This window comes from Chenopodium quinoa, unplaced genomic scaffold (genome assembly GCF_001683475.1).
Source record: "Chenopodium quinoa cultivar QQ74 unplaced genomic scaffold, ASM168347v1, whole genome shotgun sequence".
Taxonomy (NCBI): Eukaryota; Viridiplantae; Streptophyta; class Magnoliopsida; order Caryophyllales; family Amaranthaceae; genus Chenopodium; species Chenopodium quinoa.
Window position 1 is genome coordinate 968,555 of NW_018742815.1, and position 19,788 is coordinate 988,342.

Here is a 19,788-nt window from a genome sequence, read left to right on the forward strand (position 1 = left end):
ACAAATTTTTATAGAATTTCCACGCACCAAAGGAAATTTTGTACGTAAGTACAGAGATTTGAGGCCAGGGAGATCTGCAAGGATGTTGAAAAATCCTTCGTTTCCATCTTTGTGAAACAAATGCACGCGTTCTAGCCTAGGAACATTTAAGAAAAAGCACTTAAATGTTTCATAACCAAACAACTCAAGGTGTTTCAGGTTCCTTGCACTGAGTTGTACTTCTCGCAAACTTGAACAACAACCGATCAATAAACAGCTCAAGCACCGGAAACTCTCCCCAATGCACAACTCTTGAGGAACATTTCAGGTTCCAAGTTGTAGTTTGATTTTATTTGACTTTGTTTGTTTGGTTTTAAACTTTATTTTCGTTTGGTTGACTTTTGAGTTGACTTGCTTAATCGGTTTTTAATTTTGAGTCTTCCGTTGTGTATCTTTGATAATAGTCTTAGCCGTTTTCACGGTGGCGGTAATGTCTTAGTTATTCCTAAATCGTGTTTTTAAAAGAGTAGAATGGGTATTTAAAAGAAAGGAATTTCTAGGGTGTTACAAAGTGGTATCTGGGAGCTTTGGTTGAGATTTTATTACCACTAAAGCAAAAAAAAAATGTATTTTAAAGTGTTTTGTTTTTAAACTTGGCCAAGTGCTTATTTAATTCAACGGTTTTAAACTAAATTGTTTTGAATTTTATTTTTGTTTTTATTTTAGGAATGGCCAAATTTTTTTTTTTATGAAGAACATCGGAATTTTTTTTATTAAGGATGTCGGAATTTTTCTTAAGAAGTCGAAAATTTTTCGGTCTTTTTCAAAGCTTATTTTTGAATTTCTTTAAAAAAAAAAAGTCAAAATATTTTTAGTTTGTTCATGTTGCAGGAAAGCAAGGATTGAGGTAAGAAATATGTGTTAAAAGCTTAAATATATATATATAAGAGGTGTTCAAGCATATTGTATGACTAAATGTTTATTGATGACAACATGTAATATGTGAATCATTATATGTGAGCTATCAAGATTGTTTGATTGAACATCGAACTTAATTTTCTGCAAGAACTGTATTATATGGTTATGGGAAGGGTTTGTTATTGGTATTTAATCCCGTTTTTCTTGTAGGATCCCTAAACCTATACCCTGTGAGTTTCTATAATGAGAATTTTGAGGAATGTTAAGGATTTTGAGAGTTCAATGGCTTATGTTAGGATGGTTCGCTTCAATGGTCTTATTTGAGATGTATTTTCGAAGAAATTTTGGATGCACATCATCACATGAATGTGAGTATTATTTTTGGGATAATTTGGTGTTAAGATACGTTGTCTAGATATTAAAAATGAGTAATTTGAGTTTTGTACACTTGTGTATGGAGACACCAAGCTATAAGGATAAAGAGATTGATTTTAATGCATATGGTTAAGGAGCTTAAGGATGAAATCATTTGGGATATTATCTATTCTGAGGAATATGTTTTGTCTTTGAGTATGAGTTTGAATTGGAATCGAAATTGAACAAGAGCTCAAGAGAGGTGAGCATAGGAATTGATTAGAGATGAGTAATGATGAAAACTATTATATGAGTTGAGGGATACTCAATGCGGATCAATTGAAGTTTGACATTTTAAGCTTAGTGACTTATCATTTCTTATGATTAAAGTTATTTAATTTGGGATGGAGAATTGAGCATATATATTTTAATATATGGTTGGAGTTTTGAGAAGTTATGATCTTGTTGGAATATTGAGGACTCTTGTTATATTGGACCTTAAACACATTGTCACATGTTCAACCTTGAGAATATTAACATATGTTATTTAGGAGTTATGAGTATTTATTCTTTCACTTGGGATATGAGGATAATTATTTTACTTCAAGGAGTCATTATGGGTAACAATGCTATCATTTTGGAGAAAATTCTTGAATTTATTTACCTAATCTTTTGGAGTTGTTCAACAACCTTATGATTTCTATTGTTTTCCAAGTGCTACTCATATATTTCTTCCCTTTGTGAGTAATAGTTAATAGGGATATTTTTTTTTTATTTTTGATTGTTTGTTTAAATATATGAATTTTGGTTATTTATCAATCAAGATTTTATGTATTCGAATTATTGGGAATGAGGACAATTTTTTTTTTTTTTACCTCAAACCTTAATTCGAATTAAATGATAATTGTTTCTTGATTGAGTTTAATTTAGTGGTTGGTGTTAGTTGATTAGAATAAGAGGAAGCTAAATGTTTCAACCCAACCTATATAGCAACCAGTTTTATCATCAAGAAAGTACGGTAACAAGAAGCAATTTTAGTAATGGAATTACTTGAACAAGGTAGTAAGGCAAGCTTGACAGATTGCCAAGGAGGCAAGGATGATATAACCCCAACAATCCCATAGTGGGAAAAAGGTGAAACAAGATGGTGTTAAGAAGTGAAAACTATATATATACCAACGGGAGATCAATTCCTAAAGTTTATTTTGACGGTTGAGTTAAAGAGTTATACAAGTTGTTTAAAAACAATTTGTGTCTTGAGAATTTGAAAGTGAATAAAAGTTTGTATGGTAAGTACTGGAGAGAGTTGATTTTTACCATGTCAGTGGGAACGAACAAGTTGTGAATACATCCGATCTTATTTGGAGATATTTGAGATAACAAACCCGAAATAAGTTTTACCAGTTTTTCATGCAGATAGAAAGAAGGAAAATTACACTTTAATAATCCCAACTATTGGCGATTTACCTAGAATAATCCCAACTAGGGATTATTTTCTAACAGTACCAACTTTGCCTCTTATTTTCTTCTAGTAAACCCAACCGGTGAACTATGGGTCAACAACCTGTTATAACAAGTCATATGCCACGTGTCAACACACGATTGGTCCAAAATAAAAAAAAAATAGAACATTAAAAACAAAAATAAGTATTAAAAAAATTAGAAAAAAAACTAAAAAAAAAATCAGAAATTAAAAATATGAAATTAAAAAAAAACAAAAAAAACCAAAAAAAAACCAGACACTTAGAAAAATTTCAAAAAATTAATAAAAAATAAAAAAATTAATAAAAAAAATCACAAAATTAGAAAAAAAAAAATCAAAAAATTTAAAGAAATAAAACAAAACCCAAAACCCACCAGCCACCCTCCCACCACCCCGTAACCCTAGCCAACCACCCCCCCTCCCCTTTCCCCGTCGGCGGCTAACCCCCTAAACATCCCAAAATAGCCGGCCGGTCGACACCCACCCTGCTCGGAAACTATTCGGTCGGCCCAAAATCACCCCCTCACTATTTCCCGACCCCCATAACCACCATCTCCTCTTCCCCGACCCTCAAAACAACCCCACCTCCTTTCCCCCACCGTCAAAATTGGCCATTTTCGGCGGTAGGGGAAAGGAGCAGGGGCTGTTTTGATGGCCGGGGAAGTTGGAGGGGGTGGTTTTGGGGGTCGGGGAATAGCGAGGGGTAGTTTCGGAGGGTGGTTTTGGGTCGACCGAGTGTTTTTCGAGATAGATGGGTGTCGGTTGGCCATTTTGGCATGTTTTAGGGGTTGGCCGCTGGCGGGGAAATGGGAGGGAGGGTGGCTGGCTAGGGTTACGAGGTGGTGGGAAGGTGGCTGGGAGGGTTTTGGGATTTTTCTTTATTTTCATTAATTTTTTTTTTCTAATTTTCTGATTTTTTTAAATGAATTTTCTAATTGCATTTTTATTTTCTGATTTTTTTTTGTTTTTTTAAATTTTTTTCCCCTATTTTCTATATTTTTTTTCTATTTTCTAATATTTTTTTATTAATTTTTTTTTCAATTTTCTAATTTTATTTTTTATTTTCTGATTTTTAAAATTTTCTGATTTAATTTTCTAATTTTTTAAATTCTAAAATAATCACGTGTTGACACGTGGCATTTATAGAAAAAATTTTAAAAAAAAATTACCTTTTCAATAGGTTATCGGTCATTGAGACCGCTGGAAGAAAATAAGAGGCAGAGTTGGTACTGTTAGAAAATAATCTTTAGTTGGGATTATTCAAGGTAAATCGCCAATAATTGGGATTATTAAAGTGTATTTTTCCTAGAAAGAAAAGATAGTGAGGTTTAATTAAGTGGAAATGAAAAGATTACTTGGTTTCGAGAAGTACTCCAAGTTGTAAGATCTCTCGGTATTCAAGGAAATGATATTGCTTTAAACTTAAGGGAATGAGTTGAAGGATGGTAAACTATGAGTTTAAGGGTGGTTTTCAAGACATAAAGTCTTTGGGAGTTTGATTGAATTGAATTATAAATAATCAATTCATATATTAGCTAAAAAAAGGTGAGATCAAAAATAAAGATAAAGAATCAAATCAAGAAAGAAGGTATTAACGAAAGTTCAACAAAATGGCTAAGAGCTTTAAAGGAATATTTTGGAAATGATAAAAAAATTTGAAAGCAGCTTGAGTAACTCTTGAAACTTAAGGAAATTTGAATTATGAAGACGTTGTATACTTGAAAGTGTCGAGAATATTAAACTATGGATGTAAAAATGTCATAAAAGAGAAAGAGTTTATGACAATATTTATGAATTTGATTGAGATGTGTTGAAATAACTTGAGTAAGGATTGTATATGAGGTGATTGAAGTTGAGATTATTTAAAGGTCACGGTTTATTCAAGGGATGCTAGAAGAAAGATCATGGATTTAATTGGAGGAAAGATGTAAGCATGGGAAATATAAGCAAGGATATAAAGGTTAAGTGAAGTTGGAGGTATAATATGGACATATTTGCGTGTAGAGAAAGGTTTAATATTGCATTGCGTAAAGGGGGTTGAAAGATACTATTGAAGTCATTGAAAGAAGCTTACATCACCCTGGAGAGCGCATGTAACTGTTAAAGAAAGGAATGGAAGTGTCTGTAAAGTGCCTATGGGGGATTGATCAATGTGACAAAGAAGTATAATTATCCTTTGCTTTAAAGCGATGATTTGTTTGATCAAATGAAAGGAGAAAATATAATTTTGAGATTTGACTTGAGGATAGAACTACTAAGTAAAAATATTCGAAAGAAAATATTTAGAATTTGGCGTTTATGACAAGGTTTGGACGATTCGAGTTTTCATTTTTGCCTTTTGGGATAATGAATCACCTAAAATTTCCTTGGACTTATGGAATTCAGTATTTTCATTGAAGGTATTTTGGTGAATTCTAAGAATGGGAAGGAAAGGACGATGTGAACATATGTAATAAAACGTGTTGTTGCTTAGAGAGAGGCAAATGCACGCAAGTTTTTCCCGAGTGTGAGTTGTGATTGAGAAAGGACCATTTTGGAAAACCTTGCGATAAGAGGAAAAGTTGATGTAACAGGGATAGAAGCGGTGAATTATGGACTCCGTGATTAAACAATTGTAGTTGAGGTTTAGTTGGACAACGGTGTAGAATTTGATAGATTCGAAAGGATTATTAACAAGTGAATGCCCTGGTGAAGAGTAATTGGAAGTTCATGGAAAGTAATAAGTGTGAAATAACTTTGTATAAATTAATGATTATTTGCGAATGAATTTTAAAGTTTAAAGTTTGAGATAGACTATCACACATAAGGATTTAAAAATGTAACAAGAAATTATTGGATTTGATAAAGGACCGTGGAAGAGACATTCAATGTCATTGAAAGGGAAACAATGTATTGGGCAAATGCGTTGCTAATAATGTTAAAGTTAAGGGGGAATAAGGACATTAATCTCCTCGAAAGTGTTGGAAAAGGAAAGCAAAAAAAAATGTTGGGGTAACGACAGCATGAGACCAACAATATTCGAGGAAATGAAAAAAAAAATCAAGTAGAGAATGTGAATTTGATCGAATTTGTAAGAGGATATGTCACTTTAATATTCATGGAGATAAAAGCTTGAGTATACTTTGTAAGAGTAAGAGGTTTAAAGGAAATATAACGGAAGGAAATGTAATACAACCAGCAGGAAAGGACAATCTGCAAAAATGATTTGGTAAAGGTGTATTGAGGGTTTAGAGTGATTAATTTATTCGGATTGTAGTGGATAGATTGTCTAAGTCCACAATGTTTAAAACCCGATGAAGGAGACTTCGAAAATGGAGCAACTTGCGAAGGCTTACATCAAATTCGTTGTGAGATTACATGGAGTTCCTGAAAATATCATGTCAGATAAAAATTCCTAGTTTCTTTCAAAATCCTAGAAGGAGGCATACAGGAGAACTTTGGTAATACATTTGAGACAATTACAACCTCCACCCATTGGTATAATAGCGAAATAATATTTGACAGGGGAATTTATGCAGAAAACAAGCGTATTCAATTTCAGAAAAGGATGTAACAAAGTCACCATACAAGCCAGCATTGGTGTGGCAACATTTTGAGGTTGGAATAAAAGAACCATGAAATTTCACTATGTTGAGGAACATTAGTGACCGAAGCAAGAAAAATATACATGAATGGATTTGATCTGAGTAGTGCAAGTTAAACAACGGACAGGACACAAGTGTTATTGAAAGTGTAACCCATAAGACAAAAGATGAATTTTGGTAAGAAAGAAAATTTGAGCCAAAGTATATAGAAATATATATGAATTTGCATAGAATTGGTAAAGAGGCAAATAACTTAGCATATTATCGGACCTTGGTAAAGTATAAGACAATTCTCATAAGTCATTGTGAAAGAACATTAACTAAAGGTATGAGTTGCAAAGATATCTATTGAGTTCAGCCAATTTGATCATGAAAAAGCTGGACAAATCAAAGTTTCGAATATCAAAGTGCTTCATACTTTTACTAGAGGATGGGTGAAAGATAGTATAGATGGAAATTGATTATTTTTGGTATAATGAGTAAGGAATTAATAAGAATAATTTTTGTTCGCAACAAAGAATGCATACAGAGAAGTGTTATGACCTTACCAAAGATGGAATGAGAAAAGATCAACATGATTCTAAAGTTGAGTTAAGTGGAGTTACGGGGGCGTAACTCGTTTTCTTTATGGGGGGTAGAGTGCGATAGAATTACGCGCTTTTTCCTTAATTTTGGCATTTTAAAGTGCTTTTTCGTCAGTTTTACACCGATTAAGTTGATAAGTTTGATTATTTTACACACTAAGATGTGTAAGTTTATTACCAAAGTTGATTCTTACACTAATGTTAGTGTGAGTTTGTTAGATAGTCTAATAATTTACACATTATTTTGTGTAAGTTTGTTAGTAAAGTTGTTATCTTACACATTATTTTGTGTAAGAAGGTCAGCAAGTTGGTTACTTTACACACTAGTTTGTGTGTGAATGAATAGATGAGGTAGAAAGGAAGTATCACAAAAGTACAACTAAAAATATTAAGGAAATTTTCAGATTTTACAAAAGCTTTTTATTGTTTTCGTACCTAAGTTTCGGGGACGAAACTTATTTTAAGGGGGGTAGACTGTAATACCCCGTATTTGTAATGTATTTTATAAATTATTTATTTAATTATAAAATATATTTTGGGTCAAACTATTTTAATTATTGAATTATAAATAAAACAAGTATTTATATTTGAGTCAATAAGTATTCAATCCAAACGTAGTCCATCTTTATTGAACCCAATCATCTTATTTTTACTTTTGGGCCACCTACTTCATCATTTAAGTCCATTATTTTTATGAAGCCCAAACCTACCATAACCTACTCTACACTATAAATACTCTACTTATCCCCAAAATTTTACCACCCAAAAAGGTCAAATGGTCAAGGTAAGCTATTTTCTTTTTATTTTTATTCTTTCTTTCTTCTTTTCCTTTATCCTTTTCTTATTCTTTCTTTTTATTCTTGCATTTACGTGGGTTTTGGGTGACATAAACCCACCCAAATTTCAGCCTTGTCGCTGCCACTGTTGCCTGCCAACCCACCGCCGGTCTGCCACGCTGTCGCCGCCGGCCAGCAGCCACCCAGCTGGCCGGCCACCACCCACAGTGGTTCTTCCCTTCTCTCACCTCTTTTATTTTGTTTTAATAATTATTCCTATAATATATACTTTGGGGTTTTGATTTTAAATTGTTTAAACATGATTAGTATGTTCTACAATTGTGTTTTGATGATTAAAGGTTGTAAATTTTAGATTATAAAGTGTTTAATTTTTAGATTTTATGAAGTATTAAAAGTTAGGGTTTTAATTATTAAAGTGTTGATTTTTAGGGTTCTAACTTACAATTGATTTGGGGGTTTTATATACCCATTGATTGTAAGTGGTAATAAAGCTTAAAGATTGTATCTTTATGGAGTTTTAATTAAATTTTAATGAGTTTTTGTTAATAGAATAATGCTGGAATTTTTATTTACATACTACTTTTGTGTATTAATTAAAGGGAGTTGATTACCCATAAGTAGAGAATATTTTAAGTGGTTTTAATATAATTTTCAGATTTTTTTTAAAGGGTTTAAGCCTTAAAAAGTATGCTGGAATTTTTATATGAACACTATAATTGAGTTTTCACTTTGTGGTTTTAATTACCCTCTTAAAGAGATAGTTTTAAAAGTTTTAAACCAAAATTTCAGCTTGTTAGTGAGGTTTAAAATGTTTAAAAGTTGCTGGAAATTTGTGTATACTAAGGTAATTAATATAGTATTATTGTCCCTTTATGTAGGAGGCTTGGTTCGAGAATTGTTGTAGAGTACTCGGTTATTTTAAGAGCTTATTTGAGGTACGTTCGAGTACTTAGCATATTTTGGTGTTGTAGAATCATGCTAGGTTTGATTTCAATTAATTACAAGTAGTATCATGCTAAGGTTTATGTATGGAATTGTGAATTTATGATGTTTGTGGTTGAATTGGGAAGCATGAATTATTTGTGATGGTTATAGATTGGAAGATTATATTTTGAGCATGTTGTGTTTGAACCACATTTTTATTTATGGCATGTTAGAAGGCATGATTAATTAAACTACATGTTTAATTATGTTTGGAATATTGAAAAGGAATTTTATTATGGCTCAAATAATTTTTATTGATGCTTTAAGCATGAGGAAGGAGCTATATAAGTGTCTATGTACACAAGGAATAAATTGTATGTTGGTGCCTTTGTGCACTTAAGGTGTTTTTAACACCGAGGGATAGGATTTTTGGCGCATTATGCGTTTAAGGTGTCTTTGACACCGAGGTAGAATTAAAAAGGGTTCAACAATAAATAATATGTGGTCACTATTTATTCAAGAATTAAATTGGTATGTTTGTTTGATTGAATAATTATTGTTGATTGACTTATTATGCTTTGAGAGTCATCACCAAGTCTAATAATATGTAAATAACGTAAAGTGAAAGAGATTACGCACCAAAACTCTTGGAACGTATATACCTTGAGTATGAACAATGGGGGGGAGTTATGGGGTTTTATATTTAACCATAACTTCCAATGGAGTACAAGACGCTGTATATTTCTTTTTTTATTATTTATTATTATGCGCAGGAATTCCGCCACCTTTGTGTGGTTTTGTCGCTGGCACGGTTAGCTCCCGTGCCAGTTAACCTCAAATTTATTTGGGGGAGGTTAATAGGTGGAAACCCGTTCGATGCGTAATCAATGCAAAATGAATTAATTAGTGTCTAGTCATTGTGTCTTGTTGATTGGTGTGTATGCTTGTGAACAGGTGCAATGAGGTAAGTGTGTGTTGATAGGTGAAAACATGTTAGTGTGGCTAATTTACGCTTATGTACTCAGCTTTGCTGATTGTGTGTGTGTTTGTGTATTTGGCCATGTCTTTATCTTGGCCCTATGATGACCCATTTCTAATGAAGAGTAGTGGAAACAAGTAGAGATAAACTTTTCAGGTATTGAAACATGATCATGATGGGGCATGAGAGAAGAGTGAATCTTACTAGTTTTCATTAGGTTACAAGGTGTTTTATGCTTTATTTATTTATGACTTATTTTATGTGGACTAACACAAAGGTTTGGTTTTGGAACGGTTTTTGAATAAGGGCCTTTAATGGTTCCAAGTTGTAGTTTGATTTTATTTGACTTTGTTTGTTTGGTTTTAAACTTTATTTTCGTTTGGTTGACTTTTGAGTTGACTTGCTTAATCGGTTTTTAATTTTGAGTCTTCCGCTGTGTATCTTTGATAATTGCCTTAGCCGTTTTCACGGTGGCGGTAATGTCTTAGTTATTCCTAAATTGTGTTTTTAAAAGAGTGGAATGGGTATTTAAAAGAAAGGAATTTCTAGGGTGTTACAGAGGGATATGGTTGAGTGAGGGAGATGCGAGGCAGCGTGGGCCGAGTGAGGGAAATGCGGTTGTCGGGGTTGAGATGCGGCGATTCCGGTTGCGAGGGAGATACGGAAGAGGTGTATGTTGGGGTTTCAAGGTGTAGGCTGGGTTTCAGGGCAGCAAGGAGTGTTAGGGGGCGGGGTAGGAGGGTTGCAACAAGAGGTGAGGGGCATTTCAGGTGGCAAGGTGTTTTGGGGCGGTGGACCAGTGGTTATGGTGGGCATGGAAGGGGGATGGGGAGGTAGGAGGAGAGTGAATAATAATAATTTAAAAATCCATTTTAACCTGTTTAACAGGTTTTAGGTCAAATGGATCTGTTGGAGAAGGTGGGTTATAAAGATTGGATTTTTAATTTTTTATGGAACAAAATGAAGGTTGGATTTTTAGGAGGAAAAAAGTGCAAAGGTTGGACTTTTCTTTTCCATTTTTCCAAAAAAAAGTAAGATATTACTCCATAATATTTTTATTAAAAAAAAGTAAAATATAATTATTTCATACAAAAAAAAAATCATGTATTAATGATAGTTAATTTAACGGTAACTTTAATTAAGAAAGTTAAAATGACGGTTAATTTAAATGGTGAAAGTCCGTCTTAATCAAGAATTTGTGTTTATATCATCGTGACTAGTTAATTAACATCTTTTTTATAATTTTATTTTTTTAATTATTATGTACTCATGATTAAACTAATTATGTTACAGAGTATACTCTATTTCTACTGTTACATAACTGTACTCTATCGTGGAATTAGTGGGTTCAGTAAAGGGGAACTCTTTTATGCTTCTCAAGAGAACCAAGTGATAAGTTATCAAAAAGCATACAGTACAAAAAAAAAAGAACAATATTTTTATTTTTTATGTTCAAATCACCAAATGTCAACTCTTTGCAATTCAAATTAAATATATACTTCGTAATAAATAAAACTAAACGAGAGGAAGTGGTCACAATTCTCACAATAACTTGCCGGCATATATAAGTGATAAGATTGACTATTAATTAAAAATTAAGAGCATAAAATTGTATCCATCTCAAGTCTTAACACAAGATTAATTAAAAACATCATTCAACTTAATTAATATTAATTCAATTTGAGGCAACCCACTCATAGTTGTATGTTCTTAGTTGTCCATGCCGCCTTCATCAAGTTAATATTTCTACATGCTATTAATATATAGTAATTGGCTAATATATATATATATATATAATATATATATATATATATATATATATATATATATATATATATATATATATATATATATATAGATACATAATTTACAAACTAACGTCTAAAATTTCATTAATTTGAAGAGAAGAAAAAAGAATGGAGGAAAATAAGTCTAAGAAAGAGGTGATGTTACAAGAAAGGTATTGTTATGGAGAAGATAGAGAGTTTACAATTCACAAGACTTCAATGTTTAGCCAAGGAGATGGGTTCATAATGTATGATTCGAAAGGCGATATCATTTTTCGAGTTCACTCGTATGGTCCTATTAAGCATCCCCTTCTTCTCATGGATCATTTTGGGAAGCCCCTCTTCACCCTTCTACCTAAGGTAATTTAAGCAAAATTTAAGCCCTTTTTGTCAATATTTATTTTAATTACACTTACACTTTAAATCTTAATCTCAATATATCATCGAGGGTTATGAAAACATGTCATAACTTTTACATAAGTTAGAAGAAGCTTATATCAATTTTGACAACTCTACGACTTTGTGTAAAATGCTTTAAAATTTGTCACTTGGTATAATCTTGAAGAGTTTGAATTTTAATTATTTGCTCCTCAAGCTGAGTTTTTATACTAATGTTTAATTTAAGGTGACTAATTTATACATCTTCAAGCATAATAGTTTTTAGGGTTTTAATCTATCTGAAAATTCATACATATTATATTAGCTTAGAAGTGCTTGTAATTTTCAAATTTAAAGAAGCGTACTTGAAGGATACTTAGTAGCTAATTAGCTATACATAAATTTTGGTTGGTCATGTCAGGCTAATAGTATATTATTACTCGATTTAATTTTAGAACCAATTGTTAACAAGTTGGCTCATATTAATTAAACTTTCTTTTCTTCAAGTATTTGTTTACAACGTCATTACGCGTAGTTATTGATAAAAGACAATAAAAACAAACTCTTAAAGTTGTGATATACTCGGTATATTATTATACAATTTTAATACACTTCTTGCGGAATGCTTTGTATAAAATAATGTATGATACATGTCATACATCTAGGATTGATCTTTGTAATTGTCACTTTATTTTATAAGTTATAATGTTACCTTTTAAAAGATGTATGTTGTCAAACAGCATTTAGTTTGACATAATTTTTTTTTTTTTTAAAAAGCTACTTAGCACCATTTTTTTTAATTACTTATACATTATATTAATTTTTATTTATTTATTTTTTCTCTTGGGATTAATAGAGGCCAACACTTCATCAAAGGTGGGAAGGATTCATGGGTGAGAAATTAGGGCATCATGATCAACAACCACCCATCTTTAGCATATGGAAATCAACAATGATCGGACGGTCCAAATTCATGGTAGAAGTACACGATGGATCTCATGCAACGTACCAAATTGAAGGGTGTTTCAGTGAGAGAAGGTGCACCATATATTATATGTCCACTTCATCAGATCATGCCACGTGTAGAATATTAGTGGCTCAGATCGAACGAAAAGTGGAGCCCACTAGAAAAATTTTATTAGGAAGAGAAGTTTTTAGTCTTAGTATTAAGGGTGGTTTTGATGCTGCTTTTGGTATGGCCTTAGTTTTAGCACTTGATAGAATTGATGGTGATGACGTTGTTGAGGTTGCACCCATGGAATCTCATTAGTCATCACTAGGATTTTTTGTACATAGGAGGTTAGGAGGGTGATGGCGGAATGGTTGTACAAAATTAACAGTTATACATACATGAATAGTACATTTAGCGATGGAAATTTTAATTATTTTAAGCAAAAGAAAATGGTAACTTCGGTATTTTGTTGATAACTAGAGAAAAAGAGAAGAGCGTATCTGTGATAAATTATGAAAATGTCATGATATTTGCTCTATTTACCATAAAACAGTTAAATTATTTATTTTAGATTATCACAATTTGGAGTGGTACAACTGTATAGTGTGAAATATGACTCAGGGCATTTAGTGCATTTTTTCATGTAAGTTTCATGAATCTGTTTTTATTTTTCTCTTCAATGTACAAGACTCACACACGACCTCAAGTTTAGCACTAGAATTTTAATTTTTGTTCTATCCAACCAGTGCACTATTTTTGTATAGTGACCACTTTTGTAAGTACATCAATTTCGGAAATATCTACATTTTTGTATTAAATTAGTCCTTATATTAATTATATTATGGTCCCTTTTACAATTTTTTTTTAAATATAAAATAAATGTCCTCTTATATCCTTTACTTTCGAATAACTATTAAACTATTGTCTATTTTTTACAATTATTTAAAAACCTCACCTGCACTTCTTACGCCAATTAACGCGTATATTTGCCATAAATTCTCAAACTTATACCATTTCATGATATATGTTCTAAGTTTATATATGCAATCTAAGGTTGCATATATCATTAGTTCATTGTCGTTAATTTAACTTCATTTGCACTAATTCCCCATTACTTCTCTCATTTCCTACAAACAATTAAAATCACCCTTTTAAATCATGCACAAATTACTTTATCAAATAATATCCATGTGATAATTACGACTCACAATGCCTCCAATAATTACATACAAACAGAGTTGTTGCCAATATTTAGGAACGAAGAGAGTAATATTTTTAGCACGGCCAAATAATAACAACGTACTTGATTATTACTAGTACATTCCATTAAAACGACCGACTTCCTTGACTTCTTCCTATAAGACTCCAACCCCATACCACAACAACGACTTGTAGGCCTAATTAGGCCCAAAGTGATAAGATTGATTGAAGATTCATTTATAGCAAAAACCACACCATTTCAACCACCTCAACAAAGCAAATTAAAACCTCCTTTAATTCCTTAAACACTTACAACAACAATATATACTTCTATTAGTTACTATTATTGTTCATTATTTCTTTTTATTAGCACTTTTGTAGTACTTGTAATAGGAGAAAGAAATTCACAAAAAAAAAAAAAAAAAAAAAAAAAAAGAATGTGTGATAATGATGAAGTGAAGAAAGAAGTGGTGGTAGAAGAAAAATATTGTTATGAGGAAGAAGTAGAGTTAACCGTGCACAAAACTTCAATGTTTAACCAAGGAGATGGGTTCATAGTGTATGACTCCAAGGGTGATATCGTCTTTCGAGTCGACACGTACGCTCCGACTAAGAATCGCCTCCTTCTCATGGATGCCTTTGGCAAGCCCCTCCTCACTCTCCTCCCTAAGGTGATCATTTCATGCTTTTTTATATTCTTATTATTCATGGTGTTGTGGTTGTGCTATTTCATTCATTCATAATATTTTCTTGATCATGCAACATAATACCAAGTAATGGTGATTGTAGAAATAGTATTATAAAAAATGGTACATGTGTGGAGGTTATAATCTCTAATCCTCGTCTTTAATTTATATACATCCTCCGTTCTCTTTTAGTTGTAACATTTTGACTTTTGCGTACACGCCAAAGTTGCCCATGCATAGTTTTAACTAGTACGCAAAGGAAATTGCGTATATAATTGGTGAAGCTCTTCCAATTTCCTTTCTAACAAATTGTGGGCTCAACATTTATGGGCTAAACGTGGATCTTCTGGCATTGGGCCTACAAAAAATAAACAATATTACCTATTTTATAAAAGATGTCCACTTTTGAAAAAACTTTGAGAGTTAAGCCTTTTTATAACTAAACTTGTTTTACTAATATGTTCATAAACTTATACGAAGTATATTTGTGTTAATGGACATCCTTTAGAAATTGATTGATAATATTTGTGTAAATGGACATTCAATCGTTTGCTGTTGATGGTATCTTGTAACATACAGTACGGAGTATGTTACTAGGATATGATATCGTATGGTTGTTGAGTGTGAATACATAAACAAATGTCACATGTGTTTAAGTTAAGAATTTCAAACACAGACTTGATATGAATGAACACTTTTTTTATTTCATAAACATACATTTTAGGCTAAACCTATGTTAACTCTTGTTGAAACTAATCTCAATTATCGAGCACATTTAATACGGAGTAGCACATATCATGCATGCAGGGGCGTAGAAGGGGGTGTGCAAGAAGTTCTCTTGCACAGGGCCCCAATTTTTAGAGGGCCCAATTTTAATTTATTTTATTATTATTATTATTATTATTTGGTAATAAAAGCTGATATTGTTTTTAAAATTAGTAAAACTTTAAAAGCTGATATTTTTCTACAGTTTTACATTTAGGTTAAGAAATTAATTAAGTCAACATTAATGCATTATTCTCATGCCTAGTTATTTTCCAATTCCTATGCATATTTCATCTCCCTTATTCAAGTTTCCATTTCATCAACTTTCAATATTATTCCAATTAAATTTTCAAAATTACCAAATTTAAAACAAACTAGAAAAAAAAAAATTTCTATTTCTCCATTGACGTAAGATAGACATGTAAAGAAAAATAATTATTAGGAATACTACAAACCCTCATATAACAATATACTCAAATTGTTTTGTGAATTGTTTATTTAAGACTTTGAGTGATTTCGATAACTTCATAGACTTTCTTGCTTATTCATCCGTCGTTTGATTTACGGTAAGGTAATTTTCTTATTTTAACATTGTCAACTAGTTTCTTTATTATTTTTTTCTTCTAAATATACTACGACTCTATGAGTATCTATTGCAAATAATGTGTATTAATTGTCGCTTCGATTAGTAAAAAAAAAATGCATATTACCTAAATGTAAGTACCTCATTAAAAATTAAAAATTTGTATAATTTTGAAATTAAGGGCCCTTTTTTTTAGAACAGGGCCCCTAAAATCAATGAGACGGCCTTGCATGCATGCGAGTGATGCTACACATACAATGGTTGTATGTGGGCTATCACATACAATACCATTCTATGTATGCCACATCAGAAGGGAGGAAAAAAAATAAAAGAGAAAAAATAGGGGAAAAAATGGACCCTAAAATGCTAACCAATTAAATGCTGCCAACAATGGTTGTATGTGGGTGACCCACATACAACCATTGTATGTGTAGCCTTTTCCCATGCCACACAGTGACATGGTTACACACTTATTTTTGGTCCATATTTCGGAAATATAAGTTTATTATTGACTTGAAAACCTCAAAGGTGGACTCCAAAAAAAAAAAAAAAACAACTCATGGGTGGATGAAATTTGACTAGAGAGTAAAAGTGACACACAAAACCCTTTCAAGTTTACGTCTGCAATATTCTAGCTTTTTGCATATCACCAACTCTATTAATTATCATCTATAAATGATTGATTGACACACAACAGCAACTTAGGGACTGTTCTCATACGTTGAAATTCAGTCCAGTTCAGTTCAGCTCATAATTTCTTCTCTTATAAAATATTCAGTTCAGGTGAGTTCAGTCAATTGATGAGAACATACCCTTAAAATAAATTTTTTTTTTTCCCTTTTGTTGACATCCTAATTTTAACTAGTTTAGGTCACGGTCACTACTTACTAGGTACGGTGTCACTGAAATAATATAATCTTTCCTAACTTTTAGAGGATTGGAGATTGTAGTGTTACATTGTACCTACAGCGTGTGTGTGATCAATGTAGACAAAATTATACTTGTTAACATAAACAAGCTCACTTTGTTATTTTTTCGTTGAAGATCATTATTATTATTGTTATTTTTTCATCTAATCCATATATAATATTTGGCATGTAAATAGAGGCCTACACTTCATCATAGGTGGGAAGGATTCTTAGGGGAGAAATCCAACGATCAACAACAACAACTACAACCAATTTTCAACATATGGAAGTCAACCTTAATCGGACGGTCGAGCTTAAACGTGGAAATCAACGGTGGATCTAATGCAATGTACCAAATTGAGGGTTGTTTCAGTGAGAGAAATTGCACCATATATCATGTAACATCATCAGATCATGGTGATGCATTGAAAGAATCAGTGGCTACGATTAAACGAAAAGTGGAGCCCACAAGAAAAATAGTGTTAGGAAGAGATGTATTTAGTCTTGTTCTTAAGGCTGGTTATGATGCTGCTTTTGTTATGGGCTTAGTTTTGGCACTTGATAGAATTGATGGTGATGATGTTGTTGCTCCCATTGAATGTCACAAGGACATTGATGCATAGCATTGGTAAAATTGTTTGTTACGCCCTAGGGGAAATTTTATTTTTCCGTTGGGTGCACATGTGAAAATCTTATCCGTTTTATTTACTACTTTTTGATTTCAATCAATTTACTAGTGTCATCAAATAAGACCTAATTGTTCATAAAGATATTGTGTATTATCAATTGAGTTTTTTTTTTTTCCTTTGCCTGACAAAGTTAGCCAAAAAGCTATTATATCCAATTACAACCCAAAATAAAAAAAAAAAATGGTTGTTGGCCAATGTATGATAAATAAGAGTACAAATTCATTAAAAATTTCCGCCAAAAATACTGTCTTATACTAAATGGATTGCACAACACATAGTGTAATTTATTTGTTATAAAAACCTAAATTGGGATATTAGATAAGACTATAAGAGATTTAAGGCTTACAGAGTTACAGACTTACAGAGTATAGCTTAGGTTAGTATCACAATAGTCAAGGCCAGCAGAACCGAGGGGGGCTGGGTTGGGCCTTGGTCTCACCTTTGGTGTGTGTGTGTGTTTTTGGTTGGAAAGCTTCACCCTAAGTTTTGCTTATCTATTAGAGCAAGTTTAGCCCTAAGTCTTAAAACTTGAATGTGACATCATTTTTGGTGATCCCCATTGAAAATGATGTCATCAAATTCTTGTTAAGACTCACTAAGACTTACAAAAATTTATCACTTTAGCCCTAAAACTTAAATATTTGACATATTATATGTAGAAAAGTGTAAGAAAAAAAAAGGATAATAAAAATAAAAGTGAGGTGGAAGTAGTAGGTCCCAATCTCAAGTCTTAAGTTGAGTCTTGAAATTTCAAGACTCAATTTGAGACTTGCTTGAGATTTTTGAAGGAAAATGGGAAAAGTCTTTTTTTTTTTTTTTTTTTTTTTTGACAACATGGGAAAAGTCTTAAGCATAAGTCTTAATACCTAAAATGATGATGTCACCCTAAGTCTACTTGGGGCTAAACATGCTCTTAAATGTTTCATTTCATAATGTTAGTAATATTATACTTGAGTTGATTTTGGGTGAAAATTGGGTTTATTTTCAAACTCCCAAATTCCGCCACTGACAAAATTCAGATAGTGAGATCGACAAAAACAAAACATCACAAGGGTGAATGAAATAATTATGTTTAATTGTGTAAAATTAAATAATTAAAACATTTAAACACATTCAAGCATTAATAATAACATCGATCTTGTAATTTTGCCATGCATAATTAGAAAATGTACAAGTATTAAATTGTATGTTTGCTCTTAAATGTACATCGTACTATAGATCAGATTCGAGCCAAAAATTGGATTGGATTGGTGTCTTCTAGTGTGGTGAAAAAGCAATCAAATAAATGGGATGATTAATTAAGTAAAATTTAGACGTCTGACCTTACTATCACTAACCAACATGCATTAATTCCAAGAATTGAAGGCATTACACTACAAAGTATGGTGGTCCAATTCTAGGTTGTTTTTTTTTTTTGACAACAAATTCTAGGTTTTTATGGATCATCATCTTTATACTAGTATTTCATGTTATTATTTATGGTTCGTTTGAATATATAATCGTATGTTTAATGTAATTTTAATTGTGATATGAGATGGGATCGATGAAAGACTTACGTAGACCTAATCCTACATCAGCTACATGCATGGTTTCATGATCGGGAATTCAGATCAACGAAACTTTAACGATTAGAATATTGTTGACAAGAAAAAAGCTAGGAAATAAAAAATTATACATACTCCGTAGATAATTTTATGATGAGCAAGATAAGAAATTTAAAGGAAGTATTATCTAGCTAATTATTATATGTAAATGTCTATATATTTAAGGTTTGACTTTAAACCATAAAATTATACTCCATATTTCATATTAGGCCCCGTTCACTTCACCTTATTTTTGGTGAACTGGAATTATTTTTACTGAACTGAAATTATTTTTGTTGAACTTAAATTTACTGAACTGAAATTTTTTTTTATTGATTTTATGTTATATTTCCTCTTTGAACTTACTGCTTTTTACTGAACATAAATTATTTTTTCTAAACTGAACTGAACTTATTTTTGCTAGATTGAAATTATTTTTAATGAATATTATTTTTTAAGATGAAGTGAACAGGGTATTCCTTATAATTTTATTGATTATACAAAAGAATTAAAAAAAAATCACTATTTTCTTAAGATGATTGATTTGTGCCACGCCCTTATTATACTGTGTTTTTTTATAAGACATTCTTAAATTATTGACAATGAAGCCAACAACATGTTAAATCAAAAAAATTTGCTCTGTAGGTTAAAATTA

At 31.7% G+C, this 19,788-nt stretch overlaps 2 protein-coding genes across 3 annotated transcripts; both read left to right on the top strand.

Annotated features, from left to right (window-relative positions):
- The first annotated feature begins 7,466 nt into the window (after positions 1-7,466).
- LOC110725612 (protein LURP-one-related 12-like) lies at positions 7,467-13,195 on the top strand. Of its 2 annotated transcripts, none has more exons than XM_021905081.1 (4): positions 7,467-7,908; positions 8,578-8,634; positions 11,506-11,749; positions 12,624-13,195. In XM_021905081.1, the coding sequence occupies exons 3-4, from the start codon at positions 11,519-11,521 to the stop codon at positions 13,035-13,037; spliced, it is 645 nt and encodes a 214-aa protein (XP_021760773.1). In that variant the 5' UTR covers positions 7,467-7,908; positions 8,578-8,634; positions 11,506-11,518; the 3' UTR covers positions 13,038-13,195. The 2 variants fall into 2 exon arrangements, with proteins under 2 accessions (XP_021760773.1, XP_021760774.1); XM_021905082.1 differs by having other exon boundaries at positions 11,511-11,749.
- Positions 13,196-14,224: 1,029 nt separating this feature from the next.
- LOC110725613 (protein LURP-one-related 12-like) lies at positions 14,225-17,647 on the top strand (the record flags this gene model as incomplete). The annotated part of the gene is made up of 2 exons (XM_021905083.1): positions 14,225-14,590; positions 17,059-17,647. Coding segments are annotated over 2 exons (792 nt in total), but the record flags the coding sequence as incomplete, so codon positions are not given.
- Positions 17,648-19,788: the final 2,141 nt, after the last annotated feature.